The following is an 18,309-nucleotide window of genomic DNA, read 5'->3' on the forward strand; positions in this document are numbered from 1 at the left end:
TTTGTGTTGTCACCCTGGAATTTCTAGTGCATAATCATGTGGTTATTGGATGACAGCAAAGAAATGCCAGCTTCATGTATTAGCCTTTGTCAAATACCTATTAATGGTACAAATTGTCACATGCAAAACAAACTATGGGTCTTCAACGGTTGCCTTGTTAAATTCAGTGTCCATATTATGTTTTCAAGAGTGGCTCTCGTTGTTGCAAGCAACCTGTGTTTGGAGGTCGGGGGAGGGGAGGTGTTCCTTTCATTCCTAACTTGAGGCTCACCTCTGATCAGCCGAAACACAAAGGCTGTGATCTGCATACATTAACACTTTGACGGCTGCCCAGGAAGTGCTCTGCCCAGAAGGAACTGCTAACGCCCTGCTCTTGCACCTGTCACCTGAGAAAGGGGAGAGATTTTCTTTACAGCTGTTTTGTAGGGCCCGAATTATCATGAGCATGTTCTCTTGCTGTTAAAAAAAAATTATAACGTGGTTTTACATGGTGTAGCAGGAGGCAATTTTGCAGTTTTCTTTTTCATTAGTTTATGCACATTCCGAAACCAATTTAACGCACTTTGGCACCTCATTTAAGGCCTGAATAAGATAATCAAAGAGAATGGTGAGCACAGCCATATTCAAACAATTCGAGGATTCCCCCCACAGGCTGTTCTCAAACAGAGTGGAAGCAGACATACAAGGTAAAAAGCAAAGCGCTATGTGGAAGCCAAATTGTAAACGATTCCTAGCCGTGGATGGCAATGCACATCCCTGATCAATTCAAAAAAGGTAACAGCTTATGTAGCAGGTGTAGAGTAACACAGGCACTCTTGTGTTAGTTAACCTGTGAAGCACTACCTGCAAAATCAGATTTCAAACTTGTATTACTTCCTTCACTAAAATTGTATTTAAAACGTCACACAGCAACATTTTAGGCGTTGACTGCTAAATTTCCTTTGTGGATTTGAACAAGTTGAGTTTGTAATTTATTTATTTATTTATTTAATTGCATATATATAGCGTTTACTACCCCTGCCGAGGCGTCAAAGTGCTTTTGTGACCTTCTGTAAAGTCACTGGCCTCTAAATCATGTTTGTTTTTTCTTGAGACATTGCAATACTTTGCAAAAAGTTGTATTTGTTAAATTAGAGGAGGGCCATCATATATGTATGGCGCTCTGCATTCCAAGCAATTCATTTAGTACTACAAAGAGCAAAGCACATGCATTTCATTCCATGTTGCTCACTGATTTGATTTCCACTACCTATTGACATAGTATTTGTATTTTGTCCTCCTGGACATGTTATGACTGAGGCCTCTTATGTCTCCTATTATTTTTGTTTTTTTGTTGATTAAATGCAGTGCACTTATTCAGCAATCGAGATACAAGCGATCCAGTGGTGTAATGCCCATTTCTATAGGTTGCGCCCGGAATACCTGGGTGATCTCTTCAGGCATATGCTATAGCGAGGGGCACAGGAATTATGCAGCAGGGGAGGACCAAATTATGCAGCAGGCTTGAGCAGATTATGCAGCAAGAAAAGGGAAATTATGCAGTAAAAGATGGCAGATTTTAAAAGCACAAATAAAATATGTACATACAAGATAAAATACATAAATAGTTTGGAACCTTGGTTAAAAAAATTATTAAACAATAAGTTATCAAATGAAAGATAACAATCATTACAATTGATCACAATTTAACACGATTAATCAAAGTAGACCTTCTACGCCACATACCATATAAAAAGCGGGAGACCGAGAACACAATAGGAGGTGAAGTATCATATCTTGAAATTCTACAAGCTTGAGCACATTGTTTTAAGCCCAAATTTCTGCACAACGGTGCCAGCCAGGATTTCCTTATTACACTATAGGCAGGGCAGAAGAACAAGACATGGACCATATCTTCTTTACTGTTGTTACAAGCTGGGCAGATTCCCTCTTCTCGTCCCGCCCATTTGATTGTTTAATAGTATTACTTGATTCTTTTCTCATTTGTAAACTTGGTAACACTGTCAGTGCATTGGCTGTGCCTCTTTGGAACCAGTTTACCACCCTAATATAGTAATTGCAACAGAAAGGCGACTAGTTAACCTTTGCAAAGATCCTTCCATTGCGTGGCAATAGATGTTGCTTCTTTTTTAGTAACTTTTGAACCGTTCAAACAAGAAACAATTTTTTGGTTAAAATCTGCAGATTATGCGGTAGAGAGTAGATTCTGTGACCAATGCAGCAGATCTATACTCATGTTAAAATCGCTGCTGCCACACAATTACATATTTCCAGTGGCCCTGACTATAGCTGACCATACAATGATTGTTCCTCTGCTGGTACACAGTGGATTCATTAGAGTTTATATTGTTTCTGGTTAGAAAATAGCCATTCTGATGGGTAGCTCTTTTAATGGTCCTGTGTGAAGGCAAGAGTATTTACTATAGTTAATCCATGATTGACCCCCACCACAGCTCCCTCGCATCTTCGCTTCTTTCACATCTGGACACTTCCAATGCCAATATTGAGTGTTCTTTAAACTGTTTGATAGTCTAATCCAAATGGTAGATGTCCACTAGGCCTGAGAAAAATGTAAATTACCCTTGCATAGTTTGAGTAATTTGGGGAATTTCGTGTTGCACTTGTTATGTAAAATCCCTGAAAGTATGCCATTAAGTCACATCACCTAATTATGTGGCATTTGCTACAAACATTTATGTTGAACACTCAGGAGGAATGCGGACAAACAGAACGTGAGCAGGTATTGCTCATGCCAATTGTCTTATTTGAGCTATAATATGCTGCAGAATGTGTGCCTGTGTCAAAAAATTACTTATTGGTTATTTTGTGCTAAAATATAGCACTAAAAGCCGGATTCACATTGTGCATTGCGTATAATTTTCATAAAATTTTGTGTAAGTGCGTAAAAGCAAATCACATGAATTTCTCACACTCCTACTGTCCACATGCATGAACAGCAACATCTTTTCTAACACTTTTCCCACCTACCTAGGCATATACACAGCTATACTGCTGCTGTGACAAATTTTACACACAAGAGAGGGGGTTGGCCTAATGGCTAGGGCGCTCGACCTCGGACCTGGATGAACTGGGTTCGAGTCTCGGTAACGACGCCAAACCTCCTGTGATTCTGGGCAAATCACTTAATCTCCCGTGCCTAACAAAAATGAATGTGTGTCCTCATGTAACGTAACTGGTGCTATGTAAAGCGCTCTGATACCCGATTCAGTTCGGGGCTAGTTCGTGCTATATAAAACTCTGCAAAAAAAAAATCAAAACAAAAAAAAACCCAGAAACACCTCCCAAATGGGCCAGATTGCACCGACTCACTTTTCCCCCATCCATAGACTTAACACTAAGGTTTAAGCACATTATATCACACTACTTTTAGCTTTATCTTCACACATTCTTCAATCCTGCAGAGTGTAGGTGACTAGGTGGTGGGTGAAAGGAGAGGTGGGTGGCCTGGTAAGTGGAGCCTAAGTAGTGTAGTGGCTTGAACATGTGTTTGGGAAGTTTGAAATGCACACATTTGTGCATTGGGAGTCAGAGCTCCCTGGGATGTGATGTGATGTTATGTGGGTTATACGTGGTAGGTTGAGGATGAGTCTGGCTGCCACATTTTGGATGGTTTGTTGTCTTCTTGTGAGATGCTTGGTGATACAACCGGAATGAATGCTTGATCGTACGACCAGAGAGAATGTTTCAGTAGTCTAGTTTGCTGGTGGTGAGGGTGACATTCTTTTCTGGTGTTACTTAGGAGCCATAGAATATTCCTCAACATCTTTAGGGTGTGGAAGCAGGATGACTGTGCTTACTTGTGCTGTCACTGCCAGTTTGGTGTCAGTGATGATTCCGAGGTTCTGGTGCAAGGTGTGGTTGTGGGTATGAGTGCAGCCATCCAACAGGTGGAGTCCCATGGTATGGTGAAGATCACTACATTTGTCTTGTTGGCGTTGAGTTTGAGAAAGTCAGCTTTCATCCAGTTAGCAATTTCGTCATGCAAGTGATGAACTTGTTTCTTGTGTTGGGGTTCATGTCTGAGAGGGAGATTATGAATTGTGTGATGTTGGTGTAGGAAAGCATGCTGAGGTATGTGCTGATGATTGTGGTTAGAGGGGTCATGTACCTCGAGGCACCCTAGAGATGACTTGTAAGCTTCTGAGTAGTGGGGTGCCAAGCTTATCGCTTTTGATCTATATAAAATCATAATTTTGAACATTGGTACTGCCAACTCCAAAAGTGTAATAGCTACTTGTCCCATACCTGTCAAAGTAGGGCTATAAATAATGAAATATTTTTTTATTTAATTAGAAAGTATGAATTGCAGGGAATATAATTAATTGTATTGCAATCAACATAAGAGTGTCAAACAAATGAAAATGAACAACAGAGGATGAACCCCAAGACCAGTTGTATAAGTAGACGGTGTAGAAAATTGTACCGACTAAGAGTTCTGAAATTTAGTAAAGAAATAGAGTGCACGTGCTTAGTGTAGAAAAAGGACCCTCAGGCACCAACTGAAAAGTCGGTAGCCAGTTGTCTTCATTGGGTCCCTAAAAGTAGGAAAAGAAACTGAAAAGGTGATTGAAAAAGTGCTTAAAAAGAGTATGGGCTACTCATCAGACAATAATGTTATTGAGAAAGTAGCTCTAACTCTATTAAAAACAGTGAAAAACAATGAACTGGTGATTGGTTGAGTTAGCTTGAACCAATAAGTCCTCACAATGGTGACAAATAAACAAAGATGGTCAACATGTTTCTGCTAAGGAGCCCAAAGTCAGCTCAGCATTCGTCAGGACCAAAACACTCATTCATACTCCTTGGTGGGCACTCACTAAGGTGTCCTAGCCTAAGGTGTAGAAAAGGAGAGAATTTTTTTTTTTAAACTAATACAACCTGATTACTGTAAAAGTTCCTATGATGGATGAATCTCCATGAAGTCTCGCCTTATTCAGGGAGATAAAAAATCTGAAAAAAAGAGACAAACAAATCTGTTTTGAATGTAACTATTCTGTAATTATCAAAATTCAGTTTATATAAGCAAACGTGCACATGTATTCCCAGTTAGTGAAATTACTTCAAAAAATTATACTATTGTATATACAGGGTACAGTGCCCAGGGGAAGGCTATCTCATTATATGAGTTCTCAAACAAGTGCTCACTGTTTGTTAGCCTGTATCAGAGAACACGCAAATCATATTATTTCTGCATGTTGAAGGGGTAGATACTCAATTAGTGAAAGTGCTCGTCGAAGTAAAAGACCAACCTAAGATTGGAAATTTAAGAAATGCAAAAACGTCCCTTGAATAGGGCACAAACAGGTAGCAAGTCGTATCAGAGAGGGTAAACTCACTTTAAAAAGTCCGTTGTCGAACATCATGGACTGGCGGTGGGGGGAAACCTTCACGCTCGGTCAATCTGTCAGCATAACACAGTGATGTTATTACGCTATAACACTCCTCTGCTAGCGTGTGATTAGAGTTACAAAGGTTGCTAGCGGTAATTCAAGTAAAGATCGTAAACCTACTTGCTCCGATGCGACTCCCCGCCTGGAAACCTACTTGGACCTCAACCGCCGCCCGCAACAACCTAAAGGCAATGCGGTCGCGGATTTGTTTTGTAAAAAAATTGCGGAAGTTCGGGTAGGGCGCGGCTCGCGTTGTTAGCGGTCACGTGCTCCTACAACTTCTCATTTCACTTAAAGGGGCCTCACTGTTTCATTACTACGTGTGCCGCGTTAGCAGGCTATCGGCACTTTCCAAACCCCATTGCTTAAGGAACATAAGTTGTGTTACTAGTGTTACATTCGAAAACGAGGCATATATCACCAGTGTACATGCGAGATATAAGGATGTCAAGACGCATACCGGGTATAGTTATTTAAGTTGACAGACAAATGGTCACTTTATCAACCTAACCCCAACAGTGTATTCAATTACATACTTCTGCGTTATGGTTAAGTTATAAATAATGGAAAACCTAAAGCAGAAGAAAGGTTGTAAGAGGAAAAAAGTATGAGTAACCCTTTTATCGATTATGTCAGACAAAGAGCCACTGTCAGAAAAAACCTACAATGTCTGAGGAGAAAAAATGGTGCAGTTATCTCCGCATTACCGTCCCCCACGGAATATCGTCATTGAGGCCGTGGAGGTGTGTGGAAAGGCGATATATCCACCTTTGCTCCTTTTCAAAGAGGGTGCCTTCATTGTTTGAGTTGATTTGCTCTATTACCACCCATTTAACATCATTGGGGCCATGTCCATTTTCCAAAAAATGGGTAGTTAGTTTGGTAGTGTTCCTACCACATCTAACATTACTGCGGTGTTCCCCAATACGTGTCTTTATCCTCCTGGTGGTCATTTCCACGTACCTCAAATTGCATGGACAAGTAATCAAGTAGATGACATTACTTGAATTACAGTTGGTATGACTTCTCAATTGCCATTCTTTACCTTCTTCCAGATGTAAGGTCTTGGTAGTGGTGGTAAGATGGCACACACTGCATCCCCCGCAAGGGAAATGGCCTATAACAGGTGGTAAGCCCCAGACATTAAGAACAGTTTGGGGATGAAGGGTCTGATTGATTTTGGGACGGGTGTGTACAAAGGCGTCATGTAAGCTTCTCTCTCTTTTATAGGAGAATAAAGGTTTTTGCCAATCGCGACCATTACTTGTCAGTATTCTCCAATGTTTGCCGATGCAACGACTGACAGCATTGGAGATATTACTGTAGGTTGTCACGCACGTTAGAGGGACAGCAGGTTCTGTCTCTTTCTCTTGTTCTTCCAAAAGGGCCTCCCTATTGTTATTTCTTGCCCTCTTACGGCTTTTTTGTAGTATTTTCTTGGGATAACCCCTCTGTGATAATTTCACAGTAAGGTCATCAGCCTGGATGTTGAAATCCCTGAGGTTACTACAATTTCTACGTATACGCACATATTGGCCGAAAGGAAGGTTTTCCCTTAAGGGGCGCGGGTGAAAACTTGTGAAATGAAGGAGATTGTTAGTGCTAGTTGGTTTGTAATAGGTTTTGCTCACAAGTCGGTTGCCTGCTCTGGTGAGGGTCACATCTAAGAAGACAATAGATTCAGAATTGTATTGATGAGTGAATCTAAGGTGGGGGTCGCAAGTGTTCACCCAATCAAAGAACGCTAGAAGACTATTTTCAGATCCTTTCCAAATTAAAAGCACATCATCAATGTACCTCTGCCACAGGATAACATTGAGAGTGTAAGGGTTGTTAGCGTTCAGAATGTGTGTCTTCTCGAAGTTGTATACGTACAACCCCGCAATGCTGGGGGCAAAAGTACTGCCCATTGAAGTGCCAGTCTTCTGTAAATAGATAGTGTCTTGGTACTGGAAAAAATTACGTTTAAGTGCTAAGGTAGCACAGTCAATAATGAAAGTCTTGGAGGTGTTATATGTCCAAGTTGTCTGTTCCAATACATCTGCAAGGACCTTCAAAGTTGCATCCTGCGGGATGCAGGTATATAGACTTTCGATGTCTAGGGAAACCAGATAACATGGTTCTTCTGGTAGTTCTACAGTTAGCAGCATCGAAAGGAGACTTTTAGTGTCCTTAATATAGGTACTGGTGGATTGTACCAAGGGTTTGAAGAAGAAATCACAATATTTGGAGAGTGGCTCCAACTGGGAGCCAATCCCAGACACAATGGGTCTTCCCGGAGGTGGAACCCGGTTTTTATGGGTTTTCGGGAGGGTGTAAAAGTAAGGTATTTTCTCTTCAGAACTGGTCAGAAAGTCAGCCTCTTGTTTACTGATGTAACCATCCCTTTCTGCAGTACCGACTAAATCCAAAATTTCATCCTTGAGGTAAGGAGAAGGGTCCTGAAGGAGGATGGTATAGCTATTGGTGTCACCCAGGAGGCGTTTACATTCATTGTCATAGGCAATGGCATCCTGGATGACAATACCACCCCCCTTGTCCGCACTTTTAATTACAATCTCTGTGTTTTTCTGTAGATTTTGTATGGCTTTATATTCTCCTGCTGTTAGGTTCTTGAAAGGGGTCGGCTCAGTCAGTGCCTCTACCTCAAGGGATACAGCGTGTTCAAACGCTATAATGTCTGCTGGTATCAGATGAGTAGGAGGATTAAAGTTTGATTTGATTTTGAAATTGGTGTCACTCGAGGATGCTTGAGTGGTATGTTCTTGTTGCTCAAAGAAAGTCTTTAACCTGAGTTTTCTGAAGAACTCACCAAGTTCGCATTTTAGTTTAAAACGGTCCAGGCGGGGGGTAGGTATAAAACCTAAACCCCTTTCCAAGACAGAGATTTCATCAGGAGTCAGGGTAATGTTTGATAAATTTGTTATTAAACTCTTTGGTTGCTCGGGCCAGCTCTCTGTTCCTGTGTTTTGCTCCGTGTGTTGTCCCCTACGGACTCTGTTGGCCCCCAGTGAACTTGGTTCCCTGTTCTCCTCTTCCCCCTGCCTCTCCGGCCAAACCCTAAAAAAGGTTGTGGATACATGTTTTGTTGAAGATGTTGTGGTGGAGGGGGAACAAAATGTGGATTCCATCCAAAATGAGGTGGAAATGGCGGCTGGTTGTAGGGGTTAGGCTGATAAGCACCCTGTCCCTGATGTGGGTAGGGAAACCAGTGTGAATTGTATTGGTTTTGGTGTTGACTCCCTCTACCCCTACCGCGCGGTCTATTCCCTCTACTGCCACTACTCGAATTACTAGAATCTGAGTCATCAGTGGTGTTGAGATCGTGATTAGTACGGTCTGGCGGAGTGTAATCCTCGCTGGCATATGGGTAAGTTTTGTCATAGGACCACCTTTTAAGATCTTTCTGGAACTTAGTGATTTTAGACTGTGCAAGGTTTTCCTTGTATTCATTGAGTTCTTTTTTTTTTAAAATTTTTTTTTTAATATAATTAATTGACCTGCCAATAGGTCTGGCTTTTAATTTGTTTATTCAGATCTGCTTCTTCATAGTTACACCGGCCATTAGTAATCCTTAGTAAGTATTGGAATTTGCACTATCTCTCTATAATCATCAGCTCATGCTGAGATGTCCATCATGACTCAGTAATCAACAGTGCCTGTTTGGGTTTGCATATATGATAATTAATTCTTAGTATATTGTCAGATTTGCACCACTACCTAGAAATCTTCACTACATGCCCAGCTTTGAATCATTACTTACTAAACCATGTCTACGCGCATGCTTAGATATACACCACTATTTATTAATTCTAAATGTGTGTTCACGTTTGCCCCACCATAACGATCACTATCATTATATATGGACAATTTAATGTCACTGTCTTTGGGGCTATAAACATATATGTGTTTATGTTGTGTTTATCCTCCATGGACACTGCATTTGAAATAAAACTGGTTATTCATTGATCTTATTTCACAGCAAAGAATAACCATACTATGCTACTCAATTCTTTTGTTCAATACAAAATCACAAAAATCCATACTGTGTTATGTACCAAATTGAGACTGCAAATGTGTGCCAGTCTTAGGCTACAGATCTGTGCCCAGTGATCACCATGGGGACCCCATCCTTGGGGCGCAATATTTAAGTGTCCACAATAGCCTACCCCCAGAACAATGTGGTTCCCTGCTCGCAGTCTCCCAGACTGGGAACTCCACTCGTCAGGGCTGGAGCAATCTAGACACACTTGATTCCTCACAATAGAGCCTCAAGGTGCACTTCTATATATTGTAAATCCGCTTCACTCTGAGCCACATTATCAGAGAAGCCGTCAACCTTTTTCTTAAAAAAATGAAATGCGATATTTTAGGTATTATTTTAAATACGAAGTGCCCTCGTTTTGTATTATAATTCCTTATTATAATCTGAAAGTCCTCTTGAAATAACTAACAATTTCATAAATGTCTATGAAGATTTTTGGCATTAAATATAGCACATGGAATAAACATGAATGCACATCGACATGAAACAAAACAATGTCATGACTCATAAAGAGTCATTTTTCACACTGAATTTGATGAACGAAAGTATTTAAGACAGATTTTGCTCCACCCTGTAGATAAATCTTTCCTGCAGTCCCGCAGCTTGGATGTTACTATCACCTGTTTCAAGATGAAATATAAGGCAGGACTTAGGACTAAGTAGTTGTATACAAATAAATACACCTTTGTGCAAAACAAAGGAACCAAAGGAACCATTAGCACCTCAACAGGCTGTGTGCTGGAACCTCCTGAAGTCAGTTGATTTCCATACTAGGGAATAGCCCTGCTGTGAAGACAGCACACCTTTGAGAAAGAAGGAACATCGGGGGCTCCTGAACTCCTGAGACTCAGGTGTCCAACTGGGCTGACTCGGATTACAGCTTGGTGCTATCTTGCGTTAAAACAATAAAGCCAAGTATGTGAATTTAAAGTGTATAGTAAAAATAAATGCATCAGTATGTTTATAGTAAATGTTCTAATTCACAAAAATCCTCCTGCCTGTGTCTGAAGCTGTCTAAGGAACTTGTACTAGGTAATAGTGACAACCAACTCTCAGATCCCTTCACAAGATAAACGCTGAGCATTATTTTGGAGCACTTTCTTAAGTCCTCAGATTGAAGGCAATGCACACTACAAATAGAGAGATTCGGGGAATTGAAAAATGACAATCCTGGAGACTAAGGCATATATGGGCAAAAAGGGGAAACATTTATTTTAAATTACCCAATTTTGCACTTATCAAGTTCAAGAGCGCACTGAGGGTGATTGGTAACCCCAGCAGTACAGAAACATTCTATCATTTGAGCAAATTTTGAATTTTTGTACTGTTAAACAAGCTCTTTGTATCACATGCCCATCAACCTTGACTTGAAAAGGGATGGGCACACAGACACTTCAAGAAAATACCTCTTAAGTGAGCCTCATTCTTTCTATGGCTTTAGCCAGCAGTTCAAACATATTCCCTCATTAAGGACTTATTTTATTTTCCTCCATTCTAAAAACGTACAACACTGACTCTGTGTTAGCTCTAATTTCTATTTATATTGCTACTCAGAATGATTAAAAACATTCATCATCCAGCTGTCTGAGTAGTGCTCTGTAGTGTGTAACTGCACCATCTATCAGAGCATTGTAACCAGAAACATGGCTCTGCTGTCTGTAGACCACGTCTGGTTATTTTATCTGGTGTTAAGCCCTGCTGTATTAAGCCATGGCTTTAAGATATATCCTACAGTAGAGGACATTATTGCAATTTCAGAATGCAAGAACTGTATCTCAAAGGATACTTACTTACTCGGTACAGGCCATGAACCAGGAATCTCGAGCAATCTCTGTTGTGGGCTTTTTTTCAATCGGACTCCGGGTGTAACCCATCTCTTTGCAGTAAGCCTCAAGGCATCGATGGTAGGTGTTTCTTGGCCTTTCCTTTTAGGTCGAGCAAAGTAAAACGACCTTTTCCTAGCGCTTAGGCTTTTCAGCCAAGCACGTGCACGCGTTGCCATTGCCTTCAATGGCAACACGTGCACATCAGGAGATCCACTCGCGGGAGCGCGCGGCCCATGTGGTCGCAATTATTGCTCCCGCGAGTGAATCTCTCCCCCCTGCTACAGCGCAAGCGCTTTTTTTCTTGTTTTACTAGGAGTTTGAGTGAAACAACAATGTGAACTAAAAAAAAGTTCTGTGTAATGTTTTCTGCTGACGTCGGGCGCAGTTCTTTAAATAACAGGATAAACGGGCGTGAGTTGAATTCTGCAATGGATCGCACTCCGCTAGCCCTCCTCCGGGTCGCCCCTAAGCACTCTGGTATTTGAAGTGCGTGTAGTTCAAAGAACAGAAGTCAAGTTCATAAGTGGTTCACCAATGTTGGTGCGAGTAGGTACTCGTTGTTCCCAAAATCTCTAGACCCAAGACATGGCTCGAGTTTCGGGATGGTTTCCCTCATCAGTAGAGAACAAGTTTGGGGTGGATGAGAAGGCCGCCAAGTAACCGTCACAGGCCTCGATGAAACTATCCCGAAACCCGAGCCATGTCTTGGGGCTAGAGATTTTGGGAACAACGAGTACCTACTCGCACCAACTTTGGTGAACCACTTATGAACTTGACTTCTATTCTTCGAACTACACGCACTTCAGATACCAGAGTGCTTAGGGGCGACCCGGAGGAGGGGCTAGCGGAGTGCGATCCATTGCAGAATTCTAAACGGGCGTGAGTTATTGGTGAAAACTCGAAATATTGTGATGAGCCTTGTGTTACAGTAAGCTGGCAGTCATCTCTCTCCAAGCCCGACAGATAAGAGTTGAACTGTTTACCGAAAACACGCATGTTCCGACACAATTTTTCGAAGTCTTGAAAACAAATCCTGCCGATGCAAACTGGCCGTGGCCACGGTTTGAACTAAATTCACACGACCACGGAGGGCAGTAACTTTTACAAGAATTAGCCCTGACGTTCGTTTTTAAAGTGGAATATGCACGGCATAGAGGTGCTCTTTCTTGATACATTTATGAGTGACGTTTAGTGTTGAAGATTCTGTCATTCGAGTACCGGCATCCAACTTTTAGCCAAAAACATTGTGTGATTTGTGGCAAATCACCCTCCCCCCGTACCCGAAAACGAAACCATTATCATGTGCAATTGTGACTGGAGTATGTAGGATACAAAATTCGAACGGCGAGTGTTTTTTCTAGTACTGTCTACATTACAGCCCCCCCACACACACACATACTCTCACCTGTAACCATCACTACTGCAATCTGTCATCTGGACCCCTCCCTTCACAGGCAGCACTTTCACAACTTTTACAACGCTTTGTGTAACGCGCCACCTTGATCTCTGCATCCAGGTCGGCACTATATCGTGGACCTCTAGTATATTCTATTTCAGCACCTGCCTCTCTGTTTACAGTTTCTATTTCTTGCAACCACTTTACCTCTTGTATTTGCACCCGGAGAACACTCACACTATGTGTTGAGCTAACTTGTTCGTGTTTAAAAACAAAATGCACATATCTCTGTTCCGACAGCCATGTGGGCTTTACTATTTGTACGTTTTGTCTCTTGAATCTCGGGAACTGTACTGTGCATATTTATCGTCTATATGTGTTAGTGTTTTCCCCATTTTATATTGTAATCATTTTGCGACTTCCGACTCGACTCTCGGCATGGTCCCGCTCGCCCTGCAGCTCTGATAACGCGATGGCGGGAGTGGGGGCAGTTGTATGGTGGCAGAACCGGACATCAGCTACAATACCTTTGCGCTCAGTAGATGCAGTTCAAACAGTGGGTTGTCGAGTCTTGGTCCCCTCCTGTGAATGCCGTCTCCATACTCCGGGGCAGCACAGATCAGGACATCAATGACGCCCTGTAAAAGCGCTTTGAGATCTTTCTGTCTCACATATAATATGCCCTAGGATTGGTCCTTAATGTCGCCCCGTGACACCGGGATTCCCCAGCACGTGTGCATGCGCAGCCGAGATTTGGTGTGAACTAGGGCACAGGTGTTTAAGCTCACTTCTCTCCTTCTCTGCACTGTATGCAGTATACACTCTTGATTCATTGGGATCTATTCAGTGGGAACCATTCCGCGTACCTAGGACACAGGGTTCACTCTCCAAACAAATGAGATAGACCAGAGAAATAAGTAAATATGGAACCATGATCCCTCAGTGTGCACTGACCCCCACGTCTCCAAGTACTCCTTTTACTACTCCTCAGTGGCCCAGATGTAGGAAATCCCAGATTACCGATTCTTAAATACGGAATCATACCGATTCGGTATTTAAGAACTGGCAATCGGGATGTAGATAATTTTACCGATTTAATTACCGAATCGGTATGAATCGATAATTACCGAAACGGTAATTGGGGGAAACATTGAAGGGTGGCAGGGTGTCACTTTGACACCCTGTTGCACCCCTCAATTGTGCATGGGTGCACATGTTGCAGACATACATGCCTTTAGGGCATGTATGTCTGCAACATGGCACTGTTTAAAAAGCAAACAAAATTATTTTTAAAGGGTTTTCATTATTTACCACCAACTTCTAGTAGGTGGTAAATAACGAATTCTTAAACCGCTACCTACATATCAAAATACAGATTCGGTAATTTTACCGAATCGGTAATTTTACCGAATCGGTAAAATTACCGATTCGGTAAAATTACCGAATCTGTATTTTAACATGCCCCTACATCCCAAACTCCAAATACCGGTCGGTAACGGATGAAATTGGCCGTTACCGACCGGTATTTGCCTTCCTACATCTGGCCCTCAGTACGGTGGTTTAAAATGAGCCCAAGACAGGGGATCGAATGTGTTTCTGCTTCCTCCCGAGAAAAGCTTCTATGTCACAGAGGTAACAAGTGTTGCTTTGCCAAGAGGCAGTCTGTGCAGAGAGAGGAAGCACTGGTAAAATTATAAATACATAAAAGTAACCAGTTTGTATGCTGTAACATAAAAAGGAAAATCAATTAAAGTGTTGAGACAGCTACATACCCTGAAGTCTTTTCGCGCTATCACATTACAAATAGCAATTCCATCGCTAGAAATTTACAGTAATTCTTGGTGTCAGAGCAGAGTAAGTATATTCACCTGGCCGTTGCCTCCACAGAGATAACACACTAGTTAACAAGCATTGGCATAGCCAATAGGTCTCGCTTTTGGGACCTTATAAGTGTCTAGCCATGCAACAGTTGATGTTGTTGCACCAAGGATATTGCGCTGCATAACTAAATACTTATAAGGTCCCAAAGGCGAGACCTATTGGCTATGTCCTTTTCTGCACATAAACAATCCTAAAATGCCATTTTGTCACTTATATGTGTGCTGCTTCATGTAACACACATAAAAGTCACACAATGACAATATTTTACAGATTGTTCATGTACAGGAAGGGGGACCTTCCTGTACATAACAATCCATGGCTGTTTGATTTTTCCATGTGTGCTGCACAAGGCAGCACACATGGAAAATGCAAAAACGAGGAAACATAATGCATTTCTCCTCATTTTGCCAAGTGAAGACCAGGTTTTCCCTAGTATTAATTTTGGCGCTGCCTGCTATGTACGCTGCCCTTGTACATAGAGGGCAGCGTCAGAATCAATGGGTGTTGCGGTGAGACGCTCCCCAACATCCACTGCACAACCCTTTCACACTATAAATAGCATAAAAGGGGGCCTTATTTACCAGGCCGCATTAAGCCACGGTAAGTGGCTTAATGCTGCCTGGTAAATAAGGCTAAGCCCCTAACGCCACCACAACATCAGAAAAAGTGATATTGTGGTGGCAATAGGGGCTTGTACATATGCCCCTCTGTCTGTTATCATTCTGAAAATCCACTAATAGTCAGTAATACTGTCCAAGCGTGAGAGGTATTTTATAACTGGTATTTGTTGCAGTACACTTGCAATGGTGATCCTACTGGGTTCTCAATGATCTAGCTCAGTTTGGGATAACATGGTATGAGCCGATAATTACTGGGGACTTTTGGATCTAAGTTGGGTTTTATTATCAAGGATGGGAGTGTTTATCGCAAAATAAAAGCCTATAAACAACCTAATTTGCAGAGTTAATGGAATAGGGTCATGGGGAAGTTCTGTAGGTCTTTTTTTAAACAGGTGATCATGTTCTGTTTGTGGCTAGATTTCAAATCAAAAGGTGGTAAGGGGGTGTAACACTTGTTATTTCTTATTATGATAGGCAATGTAAAATCCTGTGCTTTAGAAGTGTGTGGTCAATGCTAACATTACTTGCCTTTGAAGTGAAATACAAAGACAGGATGAACTTCCAACGACTATCTAAAGAACACTATTCTCTTTGGCAACCGTGGTAATACTATAGTCACACACTATCTCTGTGGGGACCTGGGCATGTCTATAATCACACACTATCTCTGTGGGGACCTGGGCATGAGTATAATCACACACTATCTCTGTGGGGACCTAAACATCTCTAATCACACACTATCTCTGTGGGGACCTGGGCATGTCTATAATCACACACTATCTCTGTGGGGACCTGGGCATGCCTATAATCACACACTATCTCTATGGGGACCTGGGCATGAGTATAATCACACACTATCTCTGTGGGGACCTAAACATCTCTAATCACACACTATCTCTGTGGGGACCTGGGCATGTCTATAATCACACACTATCTCTGTGGGGACCTGGGCATGCCTATAATCACACACTATCTCTATGGGGACCGTGGATCTTTATAATCACACACTATATTTGCGGGGACCTGGGCATGTCTATAATCACACACTATCTCTATGGGGACCTGGGCATCCCTATAATCACACACTATCTCTGTGGGGACCTGGCCATGTCTATAATCACACACTATCTCTATGGGGACCCGGGCATGTCTATATTCACACACTATCTCTGTGGGGACCTGGGCATGTCTATAATCACACACTATCTCTGTGGGGACCTGGCCATGTCTATAATCACACACTATCTCTTTGGGGACCTGGGCATGTCTATAATCAAACACTATCTCTGTGGGGACCTGGGCATGTCTATTATCACACACTATATCTGTGGGGACCTGGGCATGTCTAGAATCACACACTATTTCTGTGGGGACCTGGGCATGTCTATCATCACACACATTCTATTTGGTGACCGTGGTAATACTATAGTCACACACCATCTCTGTGGGGACTTGAACATTCATTTAATTACACTCAAGCTCTGTTTTGGCTTGAGCATCACCAGCTTTGCATTCTCTGTATGGGGCTTTTTGAATACTGAAAAGTAGTAAAGTTAGACTTTTGGTCTAAGTTTACATTGTTGAAACTGAAATGTACAAAAGTTAGAATTTTTGTCTAAGTTTACCATTGTGAATCGGGCCCTATTTTAATGAGGACTTAAACACAATCACCTTCATGCACTATCTCTGTGGGGACTTAAACATTGCTATAATAACACACTATCTTTGTGGGGACTTGAACAACACTGTAATACAACACTATCTTTGTGGGGACTTGAAAATCACTATAATAACACACCATCTCTGTGGGGACTTGAACATCTCTATGATAACACACTATCTCTGTGGGGACTTGAACATTTCTATAATTACAGACAACCTCTGTGTGGACTTGAACATCATTAGATTCACACCCTTTATAATGGGATTCAAGCTTTGAATGTACACACTATTTCAGTATCTCTGTGGGAACTTAAACATCTATTTTGCTAAAAATGTCAGCAGTTCCTCAAGCTCTGGATTCCACTTGACCATATTCCTTTGTTCCATATGTTAATTTCTTTATGGTTAGTTTCCTTATCTCCTAAGATTTTAAGCACTAATAAATAGGTTAAATGCAGCTTTAAGTGTCTTTCGTTAAGCATGATATGGTATTTTCTGGCACATTAAGATAATCTGCCTTTAATGTATACACCTATTATATATGCAGCAATTCATATATGAATATATCATAATGTTGTTTGTGTATATTGTTGCTAAAATAAACATTTAGCCATGTACCTTCGACTGTATTCAATCACAAATAGTGTTATGGACTAGGTCCCCACAAGGATGGTAGCACGTGTCCAAGTCCCCACAAGGATGGTGCTGTGCGCACGATTAAATAACAATATATTTGCAAATTTGAAGCAGGATCCTGTATCATGAATTTTTTCTTAACATTTTTCTGTTAGTTGTGTGTTTTAGAAACATTGGGAAAGGTAAGTCCCCACAAGGCAGGTATTCACACATAGTCCCCACAAGGATGGGATATGGGTGGGGGGTGGGTGGGGGTGGGTGGGGGTGGGGTGGGGGTGGGGTGGGGGGGGGGGGGGGGGTGGGGTGGGTGGGGGTGGGGGGGGGGTGGGGGGGGGGGTGTGTGTGTGTGTGTGTGTGTGTGTGTGTGTGTGTGTGTGTGTGTGTGTGTGGGTTTGTGTTACTATCCTTGTGGGGACTTGAGTATGATAACACACTCACGCTGTGGGGACTTGATTGCACTGTGGGGACCTGAACCCAAGTCCCCACAAGGTAAAGTCTTCTAAATGATTGGAAATGACTTCAGGAGCATCTGTGCCAATTTTTACAACTTTTTTAAAAACTGCCTTGTGGGGACCTGTGTTTCACCGTGTGTGTTTATTTTTTTGCTCGCTCTGCCCCCGTAGACAGGTGGTGGTACTGCAGCCTTAAACACACTTAGCATATTAAACACACTTCAGTGATTGAATCCCATCTAGCAACAGAGGATAGTGATTTTAAAGGGGCATACCCATCAGAAAACATAATACCTGAATATAATGGCCTTTTTTATTTTATGGAACCTTTTTTTAGAAGCAAAACATTGATCAACTTAGGTTACTGACTTTGCACTTTT

At 41.8% G+C, this 18,309-nt stretch overlaps 1 protein-coding gene across 1 annotated transcript in view; it reads right to left on the reverse strand.

Annotated features, from left to right (window-relative positions):
- Positions 1–271: 271 nt before the first annotated feature.
- The window catches only part of LOC144806663 (putative splicing factor YJU2B), a gene marked incomplete at its 3' end in the record, with an annotated part of 177,337 nt that continues 159,299 nt past the window's right edge, over positions 272–18,309 (reverse strand). Inside the window, exon 10 of the mRNA XM_078672983.1 lies at positions 272–386. Within this exon, the coding sequence (XP_078529109.1) occupies positions 272–386 (115 nt within the window). The remainder of the gene's footprint in view (positions 387–18,309) is intronic.

The sequence above is a fragment of the Lissotriton helveticus genome, unplaced genomic scaffold (genome assembly GCF_964261635.1).
Source record: "Lissotriton helveticus unplaced genomic scaffold, aLisHel1.1 SCAFFOLD_390, whole genome shotgun sequence".
NCBI classification, from domain to species: Eukaryota; Metazoa; Chordata; class Amphibia; order Caudata; family Salamandridae; genus Lissotriton; species Lissotriton helveticus.